Raw genomic sequence first — 12,756 nt, 5'->3', positions numbered from 1 at the left:
GCTTTTTGTGCTGAAAACACAAGATGCCACTTCCTTGTGCCGAACGTCACCTTTGCGACAAACAAACTAACAAGCGCTTGGCAAATTTTGCCCCACACTGCCCAAAGCAATCCTTTCTCTTCCTAATCTTTTTGTGCCTGGCGCCATCCGCGTTTAGCTTACCGGAGTCGATTGGTCCGGGACTCCGGTTCGGGTGGCTAGTAGGCTGCCTGAAATAGCGACCGGTGCGGATGATTGATGTCTTTACTGGTCTGCGTTCAAAGCGGCACTGATCGGTCAATTTGATATTGCCGATTCGCCTGCTGCTACGCCACTGACAGTACGCCACTGGTAAAGATGTATTGAATGTCCTCTCTCACTCTCGTTGCGATCCGGATAAGGTGTGATTTATGTTTCTTCCTGTGTCAAAAACATTCACCTTCGTACAAGACATACTATCACATTTGCGAGTGTGACTTTGAACGCCATATTCTAACAATACAACGATCTAATGCCGCTTTGTTCCGTAATACTTTGCCCAATTTCAGAAAAGCTACTTTCCTCCGAAGGTCGCGAACTGCGACGGGTGCTCTTTTCGCTGAAGCAAATCTTCCAGGAGGACAAGGATCTGGTGCACGGGTTCGTCGCCCACGGGGGCCTTAACTGTCTGGTGCAGATTGGCAGTGAGGCGGACCAGAACTACCAGAACTACATACTGCGTGCCCTCGGTCAGGTGATGCTGTACGTGGACGGTATGAACGGTGTGATGAAGCATTCGCCCACCATCCAGTGGCTGTACTCGCTGATCGCTTCCCGGTACCGGTTGGTGGTGAAGACCGCACTCAAGCTGCTGCTCGTCTTTGTCGAGTACTGCGAGGGCAACTGTTACCTGCTCGTTAGCGCCATCCGGTTCATGGATACGGCCCGGGCAGTTGTCCCGTGGAACAACATCATGCGGTAAGTAAATAAAGGTCCATCCAGAAAAAACAATTTGAGACTTTATTACACTATTTTACCTAAAAATTGCTTACACAAGTATTAATTTCTATTAGCGACTTGTTAAACTTTATTCCTAAATATTGACGAAAAGACTAACTTCTTGTCTAGAATTCAAGCTATAGTTCCAAAGATTCCCAAGCCTCATTTACGTCTCATTTACTGAGAAAACCTGGTCTTCTATGACTGTGTAGAGCAGGGAGTACGACTCTGCAATAAATTACTTGAAGCAGCTGGAATTTAATGGAGAACAAAGCGAAGAAGTCAGGTCTTCCTTATCTCTATATCTCTATCTATGTAGTACTACCCTTGCTCTGGTCATAATTCTTCAAAATTGAACACAGTTCTTTACTTAAAACTTCCTTACGCATTGTTCCAGGCTACTCAAAGATTACGAGAATGCCGACACCGAACTGTTGATCTACGCCACGTCACTGATCAACAAAACCCTCTCGGGGCTGAGCGATCAGGACAGTTTCTACGACGAGAGTGACTTTCTCGAGCAGCAAGGCATGGAGGGCATCATCCAGCGGTACATGTCCCGTCCCGGCACGGATCTCGATCTGCTTGACCAGCTGCAACTGTACGAGAGTGTACTACGCTTCGAGGACGGCGAGTGCGACGGTATACGCATACCGGACAATACCGTCCGCAAGACACTTCGCTATCGTTCCACCGGCAACGATACGACCGATCGACGGAAATCGCGCCGCCACAGCACGGGTACCGCTCCACCTCAACCTCCTTCCATGGCTCCACCTCCCCCACCACCTCCACCACCGCCTCCGCCTTTGCCAGCCTTCCCCATGTACTCGGCACCACCCAGTGGTCCACCACCTCCACCACCGCCCCCATTGCCACCGCCGATAGCACCGGTGCAGCTGTACGGTGGATTGCAACTGCCCGGACAGCGCCAACAGGACGAGGACAGTTCCAGCTCGGCGCACAGTGGAGATCATCTCCCTGGTACCGGCTATCACGATCCATCCCGTGACACTACCGGCGTGACGCCCGGATTGCGTCGACGTCGGGAACGGGCCGAGCGGCAGAAGAATTTAATTCGCGAACAGCAGGAACTCGGCCAATTCCAGAACGGGTGCATTCCTACTGCGGAGGACGGAAACAGCCTCAATAATGGTAAGGTCTAATCGTTAGTAGAGATTGCGTTTGTTTGGAATTCGCTTTATTTGCTAATCATTCATGCCCTGTGATGCAGCAGACGAAGCTCATTGTTACTAACTTGTGTTAATGTACTTCTTTGTGCATGCTTACTTTACGTTTGCGTTGGTGTGTTGTGTTTGTCGCGTGCTCGATGTGCTCGATCGTCCAGGATACACTGCGGTGCACTGGAATGGCGCCCACTACCGAAGATCCGGCGGACTCACCAACGGTTCGGGCATTGGAACATCTACGAACTCCTCGCTGCTCGCACCGCCTACCATCCACGAAGAAGATAAGCTTACGTTACGGCTGAACGGTGGTCTAACCTCGTCTGTGATTTTGCACAAGCAACAACCCTCTAATCATACGGAGCACATAAACGGTATCGCTCAGACTAATGGCAACGGGACGGGCATCAATGGGTCATCATTGCTGGATAGTGTGGAGTACCGCAATAGTCGTAACCTGCTGCTCAACAAACATGCCAGCAGTGGTTCCAATGGCATGGCCTCCGACCGTTACAAGGTAGATCTCAATGGTAATAGCGTAAGAAGTGTGCGCGGCTGTACGGAACAGGACGATGAGAATAAAAGTCCCAACATTAAGACCCCGATGCCCCCGAGCCACTCGATGAGTGCGTACGGTAAGCAGCTAACAAACGGTAAGGATTCCTCAGACACGAGCTACCATCGGCGATCCGGCACGAATGCGGGCTACGAACGGACGAATGGTACCATGAACGGTAGTCATATGGACGTCAAAAGCCAAGATCTCCCACCGGTTCAAGGTAAGCTGTACTGTAACTAGGCTCCACCATCAAAGTACTGCTCCACTCAAGACTGGAGCATTCATTAACCTTTTTGCATTGTTCGCAAGCGTTACTACTCCGCTTTTTTGTTGACCTTCATGTACATCATCTCTATCACACACTACTCTTTGCATTTTAGCAGAATCGGACAACGAAGATAAGAAACTGATCCTCCAACTGAAGAAGGACCATACGGTCAAAGATCTGACGCAGAAGCTCAGCTGTTTGCCACTTAGCCCACAGGAAGAGAAACCCCAGAACCCCCGCATCGGTGACATGTCCGGACTGATTTCCAAGGCGAAGGAAGGTTTGGCGAAGAGCAAAAGCAACAAGGACATCTCGCGATCGCCCAGCGTGGATAACGACATCAAAAAGCTGGCCAACGGTGAATCGAAGAAGTCCGAAAACGAGCTACACTGGGAAGAGATCGTGAAGAACATGACGCGCAAGCTGAGCCTGTGCGATCTGGACTTTACCGATCTCACCTCGGACGACGATAAGGACCTGCTGGCACCGCGTGGCCTTGGTGGAGCGGTACCACCACCTCCACCACCCGGCGGTATGCTCATGAACGGAATGCCACCACCACCGAGCATGATGCGTCCGCCACCCACCAACCTAGTGCCACTGCCCGGTCACATGCTGAACGGTATGCCCCAACTCAACAGCCTCGACGGGTCGGCTACCATTAAGAAAAACAAAAAGACTGTACGTAATTTGCTATTGCTACTGAGATTGAGATCGAGAGATCACATTACTGATGTCATGATTTCATCCTGCCCACGTTTAGGTGAAACTGTTCTGGAAGGAGGTACGCGACGATATGATTCCAGCGATCATTCAACGCACCATCTGGGACGAGCTGCCGGAAGCGATTGTCGACACGCAGAAGCTGGAGCATCTGTTCGAGTCCCGAGCCAAAGATTTGATGACAAAGGTAAGCGCATCCGGCTCGTTTGCAGCGACAGTCACGGCGACAGTCATCAGCCATCATCAAGCACCTCGGGACTGTAGTACCAGTACTACTACTCACTGTACTAATGTGTACTTACCAGCGTTACCATTCACTCATCTCTTTCTCTTTACCCTTCTCTCGTTCTATCCATACGGCTCGTTCATGGCGCCAAAACACGCACACACACACACACAAAAACCACAAACTTTCGATATATACATACACCATCCTGACGGCATCTGACCTTTTTGCCTATGCGAAACATCGTTCGATTTCATGCACGCGTGGACGAACTTGCTATGCGGCCATTTTGTTACTGCATTCAACCCAAAATTTGTTTACACGGCCGCACGCACACACCATTACTGCAAAATCAAATTATCACCGTATCACCATACCGCACGCGTCGCTCGGTTATCAATCACAAACCAAACATACGAAATCAATCAAAATATTCAATCATCGTGTCATGCTCACCGCGCGCGTGTGTCTATGTTTGTCCAAAAAAAAACAACCATCATGACTAAATTCTGTACGACCTAACCAGGAGGTGAGTGGTTCCGTAGTTTTCCGGCCCATTGTTCGTTCGTGTTGTGTGGCTCATGTGTTGATGTATTGCTGTTTGACGTTCACTGCTTGAAACGCGTATTCAAAATGGTGGCATTTATTAGTTGCTTTAGTCTTACACATCTACATTGTTTTATTAACCTTTCTAGAAGAAATTGCTTTAAATATTAAGAACGTTTTCCAACGCTTATAACTCATTAAATCAAATCATTAGAATGCATAACAAAATGGATCCCGATCAATATGAAAATGGGAACATTACAATCCTCCCTTAATCTCGCCTTATTTAACTTTAAGACCATAGACATCAATTGAGCTAAATCCCATCTTAACATCACATTTAATTTTTGACCGTTCGCCATCCGCCATCTGGTACGTGTAAGCGTGTTGTGTATGTGTGCTTTGCATGTAATTCCCATCCGAATCGCTTAGTCGACCTTGCCGAACGTAACCCGCATTAGGATTGGGGATCCTTTTTCGTGGTTCCCTTTTTACCTTACGTACGGGATGTTTGGTACGGGTTAGTACGTGGCAGTGTAGCAGCAGCCCGGCAGTTCCTTGCTTGCTTGCGTGCCTTAATCCTCTTTGTCTGCATCGTTGCTGTTGCAATGATTATGTTTGATTTCCTCATCCGAAGCTCCAATTTGCCATCGCGGTGGTACTCACTTTGTTAGCATCCTTCGTATCCTGCTGTTTGTGTTGTGACTGTGTGCGCCCATAAACGAAATCGATCTGTTTAATGTAGCACTTGGTTCGTGTTTTTTTTTCTACGTTCGCTTCACTTTTTATTTCGCTTTTGTTGAGCAACCCATAAGTTTCCGAGTGGTACGTGTCTCACTTCATTTCCGGGGGAAAAAGATTTCCCTTGCATCAATGATGTCTATCCAACCAGCTCGCCGTTACTGTGGCAGTACCGAAGTGGGGATAAATCCCATACGAAACCCTGTCGATGCTGTGTCTGTGAACACTGTGCGCCAATGCTGGATGGGTAAAAGTTACAGCAAAATGTTCCTTTCATCCTTCCTTACATCTGCCTTTTCAAGATTGCTGGTGGAAAATATGGAGCAGGATATAGTATTTGTTAAAAATAGATGAAGGTAAGCAGATAGCATGATGAAAGCCTTTTGCCGGATTGCAAGGTTAGTGAAAGGCATCATTTGTTAAGGGAACGACCCCCGGTGGAAGTTTCGGAACAGACTTGGTTGATTTATCGCACCAGGAAATCATCGTCTGATTGGGTAACCAATATACTTAACCGGAGTTGTTGGGCCACCCGCAGCACACACTCGCAAGTGATGAATGTGATACTCTTATCCAACCAATTTTTTCCGTTATTTGTCTCTTGATATTCCCCGCAGCCCACCTTGGCCGAACACTGTATTGATTAAGTTACTAACAAGTCTGTCCGGAGCCAGGTTTTTCTTCGTTCTCTGGCCTACGGTTGAGAGTTAACACTCACTCTTTTCCACACGCAGTTCTCGTGTGAAGGTGAAGGTGGGGTCAATTTTCATTCTGCTTCATTCGTGCGGCAGATAAATTCCTTGGGGGGAATACTTGATGTGTGTGCTATGATTTTGCTTTCAAAGCACTGTCTAGACTGATGGAGTATATGTTTTATTGGATTCTACCGATCCGCTGTTTGCAGCTGCCTTGGACCTCAGGGAAATTCCACATTCTACTTCTAGCGTATGAGAAGCTCTGTAAACTTTTCCATCATTGTAGGGATAGTGTTACTAGTATCTTTAGTACTTCCAATAAATTAGATAAGGTTGATGTCATATAAAATACTGAAAACTGTGAACTCAGTGGATCAGTGGATCATTTTAACAGTTAACTCACAGTAATAACGCTCATTTGCTCCTTCGTCTTGTTACGGCGCCCTCTACCGGAAACGAGCGGTGTCACGAGTGACGTATAGAGATTGTCAAACAACTTTGACAAAATTAGTACATCTTTTTTGATTGTAAGGAAGTTAGTCTTCCTAGCAATTGAGTAGATATAAATCCCCTTCCAACTCTCGGTGAAGGGAATCCAAAATATCTCACTTGCTTCTGCTTGGTGGAATAGAATTCCATCTCCCACGTAGTCGAGTTTAAGGTCTCAGTATCCTGATGGGATTTATTACCATTCCAGTCTAACCATCGGTGTTACTAATCCAACTGAATTCATTCTCCAAACCAATCTAGCTGATGTTGGTTTTATTCACCAATGAGTGATTTATCTCACGAATATGTTGTAAAAGTGAGTTCATTAAGTTTTAGCTCTAAAAATGTAATTATACAATCAAAAATGCATAACTTTGTAATTAAAAACGAAAACCAAACGAACCCAAACCTTAATCAAACGTAGCTCTAAGCAATCCGTAGTAGCGTTCCGAAAAGGAACATCTAAAAAAAAGGTTCATCCTTAATCATAACATTAAACTATCCACCGGTCCGCTTTTTGCAACGTACACTATTCCGTCACAATATCCCCTCGGAGCTGTCAACTTTCCTGTTTTAGTACGTCGCCCCGGTTGCTGTACCGCACTGTTTGCACTCATAAATATGCATGAGCCTATTTTACATCTTATTTAGTTTCGCTAACTTGTCCTTCCATTCTTCCACGTCCATCTTTTTGTATGCGCGTGTTCGTGAGACACTGTCACCGGTTTGTTTTTTTTTTGTTATGTTCGCAATGGATTTTTTTTCTTTTTTGAGCTTCTGTAAGGACAGTCTGACAGGACGCAAATTTAATAAAACCGTACCTTCTTCCATCACTCCACCTTCCGAAGGGGACCATTTAGTAAACTGTTGTTATCTGTTTCTCTCTTTTTTTTTGCTTGTTATCCTTTTTTCTCCCTTTTTTTGGGTTCCGTCCACCATTTTCAACAACGTGATTATGAAAACCCCGTCCTGGCCGGTGCAGAAGCAACAGGAGCTGAACAAGAACAAGGAAATCATCGTCCTGGACCACAAGCGCTCGAACGCGATCAACATCGCCATGACGAAGCTGCCTCCCCCGAGAGCCATTAAAGCGGCCATTCTGAAGATGGACTCGACCGTCGTAACGCGCGAAGGCATCGACAAGCTGCTGAACATGCTGCCATCGGACGAGGAGCGGTGCAAGATACAGGAGGCGCAGATGCTCAACCCGGAGCTACCGCTCGGTACGGCCGAACAGTTTCTGCTGACACTGTCGTCGATTTCGGAGCTGGGCGCCCGGCTGAAGCTGTGGGCATTCAAGCTGGACTTTGAGAATATTGAGAAGGAGATAGCGGAACCGTTGAACGATCTGAAGCAGGGCATCGAGCTGCTCAAGTCCAACCTTACCTTCAAGTGTATCCTTTCGACGCTGCTGAACATCGGCATCTTCCTGAACGGTGCGCCGGTGAAAGGCTTCCAGATCGACTATCTGGCGAAGGTGCCGGAGGTGAAGGACACGGTGCACAAACACTCGCTGTTGCACCATCTCTGCCACATGGTGATGGAATCGCAGGCCAACACCACGGATCTGTACTCCGAGATTGGGCCGATAACGCGCGCCTCCAAGGCGGACTTTAACGAGCTGGCCCACAACATCGTGTATCTGGAGACGGAGTGTAAGGCATCGTGGGACCGGTTGAAGCTGATCGGCAAACACGATACGGCACCGCATCTCAAGCAGAAGCTGATCGATTTTTTGGCCGACTGTGCCGAACGGATTATCATTCTGGACATTGTCCATCGGCGGGTCTTGAATAGGTAACGGTTTGCTGAGCCTGCGTTCCTGTGGCAATGCGTTAATCGGTTGTTGTTGTGCTGTTTCTTTGACAGGTATCGGAAGTTCCTGCTGTGGCTTGGTGTGCCACAGCTACGCATCGCCGAATCGCGCCCGAACGAGTTCTGCCGGATCGTGTCCGAGTTTGCGCTCGAGTACCGGACGACGCGCGAACGCGTCCAGCAGCAGATCGAGAAGAAGGCCAACCATCGAGAGAGAAACAAGACTAGAGGCAAGCTGATTGTGGACGTTGCCAAATTCAAAACGCAAGAAGATCGGGCCGATGATGAGCTGCGGTAGGTTTTGGCAGGAACTCCTGCAGAAATCGACATGAACGTGTACTAAAACCAATGTCTTTCTATTAGCACCCTGCTTGGAACACCCACCAAGGGTCCCGGTGGTGATGAGGTCGAAATGAGCGGTACCTTAACATGGCGCCGGCGTCGTGGTGATGCGACGGCATCACCGGTAACGCTCATGAACTCGCACCCAACCGTACCGAGTCCCGGGCACAATTCCGGCACGGTAATCGGTGGTCGGGACGAATTCTTCACCGATGGCGATGACGAAATATTGGAGTCGCTGGTAAAAACTGCCACCAAAACGGCCACTCCACGACCGATGCAAAGGGAGCGGAAACGCACGCGCCAGGCCGATCGGAAATCATGTAAGTTGATCCGTTGCCCGACTCAGGGTGGATGCTCCATCTTACCCTATTCCGCGAGATGAACCATTGTTTTTCTTTCCTTTATTTTCTGGTTGTTTTTTTTTTCTTAATGTCACCAACGTGAGAAGATCCGTACTGGTGAAGCTCACCCACTTGTACACAACTTCACACAACACACACACACACACACGCATCGGGAGGTGTCTCAACCGAGGAATCAATAACAATTAAGCAAATCTACCGCTAAAACCTGGTTGATTGCTACTTCCCTTGCGCTCTTTTAAATCCTTGCGTTCGGTTCGGTTTGCCACTTGAAGAAACACACACACACACACCAAGCAATAACAACAAAATGGCTAAATGGTCCACCATGGTTTGACGGAGTATTCTTCCATTCTTTTTCCCACTCTTCCCAATCGCCACAGTCAAACGATCTAGAACGCGGGAAGGATTCACCACGGAACGCACCGGAAGCTCACCTCCCCTCTAACGAAGTACGCAGCAGCTTCCTTCCTTCCTCCTTGTCTCGTTAGGGTCTCTTGCCTCCGACCTATATGTTGTGCCTTAGTTTGCGTGCACCCACCGACACCTTCCCGACCGGGGACCGTTTCCAAACAGACCCCAATGATTTCCCTTCGTATCGGTTCGCAATTATACATACATACCGGTGAATATTGTACCAAATGTTTTGCTCATGGTTGTTTTGTTTTCGCTTCCTGCGTGTGTTCGACTGTGTGCTCTGTTCGTTTTCAGCTATGTTTTATCGAAATATATTTCTACTCGTCCGTTACCTTTGTTACTATTTAGTTGACATTGAAAAGTTTTATACTAATTATGCAAGTACATTACACCAGCATGATATTATTACGTATAAGTAATTCCTTGTTTTATTTTTCAATAATTCATATGTTCCAGTGTTCATACAGTGCGTGGCATTATTAGAAGCTTTCTTGTTTCTCGAAAGAAGAGTTCATTTCAAAGAAGTTTAGAATTATGCTTAACGAAGTTTGGAAGGATAAATACATAAACTCATGTTTCTCATGTCTTTATGAATATTTTCATACATACCAATTATTTTTCCTCTGGTCTTGAATTGCACCATGTAGCTATAAATATAAGGTCGCCACGATTTTTTTTTTGCCCAAACCGTACAATAATTTGGAAACTTGTGTAAAAATATGGAAAGTTCTAGGGGATCTTGTCTTTTTGTTGATAATAATTTTTATTTATGAAACCTTAAAACGCGTTTATGAAAGCTACATAGTGGAATAACGTGTATTTTGATTTTTGGAAGCGATAATAAACCAAATTTACAGCTACTGTACGTCATGTAATTTGACCACCGTTCCATATTTTGACCTGAAACTATAAAAAATGTCAAGAATTGACTATACACTAACATTATCTTTCATATACGTTGATTGAAGCCCTCAAAAAAAAAATTACAATTTTGCAACTTTGAGTTAAGAATTCGTGACCTGTTTTTATAAGTTAAACATTTAATAATATTCATAAAATTGCTTTTGTTTTACTCAGTGGAACATAACTCTCTTCAACATTAACTTTCATCCTCCAGAAATCAAGTACTCTTATAATTATGCTACCGACTGTGTCTGTCTTGAGTTGTGTTTAATCTGTCGAACGACCAGACAATAGCATTTGTAAAAGCATGAAACGATTCAACGATCGTCAGAATCGTCGGTTTGACTTCCTGTTCCCTCTGCACTGCTGTGTCCTTATCCTACCCTTTGGACGATGGACGATCCACGCATGTATCCAGTGACTGACAATGCCATCGTTCCCACCTGTCTTCCCAACCGACTTCTGCATGAAAGCGGCGAAAAGTGGCACAAAGTTGCACCCATTTCCCCTTTTTCGCTTGAGCATGACCAAAAACCAACAAAAAAGAAACCTTTAGCAAGCTATGTACATGTTCCATATTTGATTCGATCTTCATTTTTTTTTGTCTCCCATTTTTCTTGGTCCAACGCTTTCACAATCCTGGGCTGCCAATCATCGCCGTCATCGCATCAACAACCAACAACTTCACACAACAAAAAAAACGACATCCGTCCCACCAACAGTACGACGCACGTTGAAGAACGGATTATCGGAGGAGGAAAAGCAACATGTGGCCTCGTTAATAAAAGGATATTGAATTCGGGCCGCATCATCGCACCCGGAGAGACAACGGACGAAGGACATTCGTGCTCGAGGGGGTTATACCCGCGTGTATGTGTGTAGCTCAGTCGGTAAAAGAAAAGAAACAAGCAATCGGAATTTTAGGAATAGAGAAAACCAGTGAGAAAAGCGCCACCCGCGAGCAAATGATGTTCCAAGATCGATACGCCTCATCGACCATTCTGTTCCGCATGAAATGACATCAATGGGATGGGATCAGTGCGAACGACTCTGTCGCTGCTTCACGAGCCACGAAATAGATTATTTTACATCACTACCAAAAGGGAATCCGCCAGCAAACGGAAAGCTTTCACCATTGCATACTTTCCAGGCGCTAAAGAAAAAAAAACCGACCGAATCAAAGATAGAGTATAGGGAATGGTTGGCCTTTGGCAGTGCATATCGGGCGTTTGTGTAGAGCGAAACGAGGATATCGTATTAAAACTAATTTCAAACCAAACCGACCGTTTGCTGCATCGCCAATGTGATACAAGAAATGGGTTAAAAGATAAGATTTTAACGAACAAAAAAGACTCAATCCTTATGAAAATCAAAGATTCATTGGGAAAAAAGCAATGCGTGCGTCGAAAGGCAAGGACCAACCAAACAGCAAACGGCAGCAAGTGGTTGCAGTGTACAGAAGACCGAAGCAAATTTAGCAACATTAATTTACTTAGCAATCACATACAACAATTAACATTCAATGGAAAGAGTAAAACGACAGCAGATCGACACCAGTGGAGGGTAAATGTGCTGGACAAAAGTTTATGCATTACACAATAGTCCATTTCAAAAAGCAAACACAACGTCCGCATTAATGAACGACACATATAAGAACTATTAATAAATTATAAACCATTGAAGATGTGTGTTGCATTTTGTTCATAATTGGGAAAATTAAAGAAAATTTTAATTGAAATGTGGTAAGTTTTTTCTGTTGGGTTGGTTGGGAGAAAATTGAAAATTACTTCATCTAGTACTTGTATTCTAAAGGAATGTCGACTTGAATGAATATATAATTTATGTTACGAAATCCTTCGCTTTTGGCACGCTTACCTCGCTCTGGGGAACTCGAAACTACGGGCTTGCTATTTCGCAATTTCATATCCACCGTTAGCGTGTAACCCCATCACCAGCCTCACGGTATATAACGTGTAAAATTATATCGTTCACAAATCAACGAGTTGTAAACATTGACACACTTCCTGCACCAACGATCTCGCAATTGTTTACACTGTAGGCAAATTCAAGCTGAACGAGGTTAAAAGAGAGATGAAAAACAGTTTAAAGTGCAACACGGGAACAGTTTGATAATGCGTCTCATTATGCAATACCAACGAATAACAATGAACAGAAGAAAGAGCAAAGTTTTAAACATCTGGCGTATGGGTTAAAAAGTTCACCATGGAAACGATGCACTAAGGAGCCGATGGAAATCACACAGGTTCTCTTTTGGGAGTTTGAGGACCAGAAACTCATTACATTCATAGCTTACGCCTTTGGTGGGACTAGTTAAAAATACTGCATCATCAATCATGATCATCAATCAACGCCAGCAATGACTGCTGAGATTGAAGGTTTTCATGTCTCGGGTTTTTTGCAACTGTTTAAAAATCTTATCGATTCATTTTTTCATCTTATTAATTACCTGATAAAACTATTATTTAGCTATTGACTATTATTCGTATCCGTTTGTAATTTTTT

At 45.4% G+C, this 12,756-nt stretch overlaps 1 protein-coding gene across 5 annotated transcripts in view; it reads left to right on the top strand.

The window, feature by feature from the left end:
- The window catches only part of LOC128301458 (FH1/FH2 domain-containing protein 3), a 31,218-nt gene extending 19,313 nt beyond the window's left edge, over positions 1–11,905 (top strand). Inside the window, exons 3-11 of one of the 5 annotated variants that reach the window (XM_053037953.1) lie at positions 528–936; positions 1,355–2,112; positions 2,306–2,923; positions 3,087–3,652; positions 3,735–3,881; positions 7,374–8,188; positions 8,261–8,500; positions 8,570–8,871; positions 10,956–11,905. In XM_053037953.1, the coding sequence (XP_052893913.1) occupies positions 716–936; positions 1,355–2,112; positions 2,306–2,923; positions 3,087–3,652; positions 3,735–3,881; positions 7,374–8,188; positions 8,261–8,500; positions 8,570–8,871; positions 10,956–11,029 (3,741 nt within the window). In that variant the 5' untranslated portion in view covers positions 528–715 and the 3' untranslated portion in view covers positions 11,030–11,905. Of the gene's footprint in view, positions 1–527; positions 937–1,354; positions 2,113–2,305; positions 2,924–3,083; positions 3,653–3,734; positions 3,882–7,373; positions 8,189–8,260; positions 8,505–8,569; positions 8,872–9,296; positions 9,423–10,955 lie in introns of those variants that run through there. The other 4 variants (XM_053037951.1, XM_053037955.1, XM_053037954.1 and 1 more) reach the window with 4 other exon arrangements.
- Positions 11,906–12,756: the final 851 nt, after the last annotated feature.

The sequence above is a fragment of the Anopheles moucheti genome, chromosome 3 (assembly GCF_943734755.1).
Source record: "Anopheles moucheti chromosome 3, idAnoMoucSN_F20_07, whole genome shotgun sequence".
In the NCBI taxonomy this organism is placed as follows: domain Eukaryota; kingdom Metazoa; phylum Arthropoda; class Insecta; order Diptera; family Culicidae; genus Anopheles; species Anopheles moucheti.
Note: the sequence above shows the minus strand (reverse complement) of the source record. Positions and strands in the feature narration are given on the sequence as shown.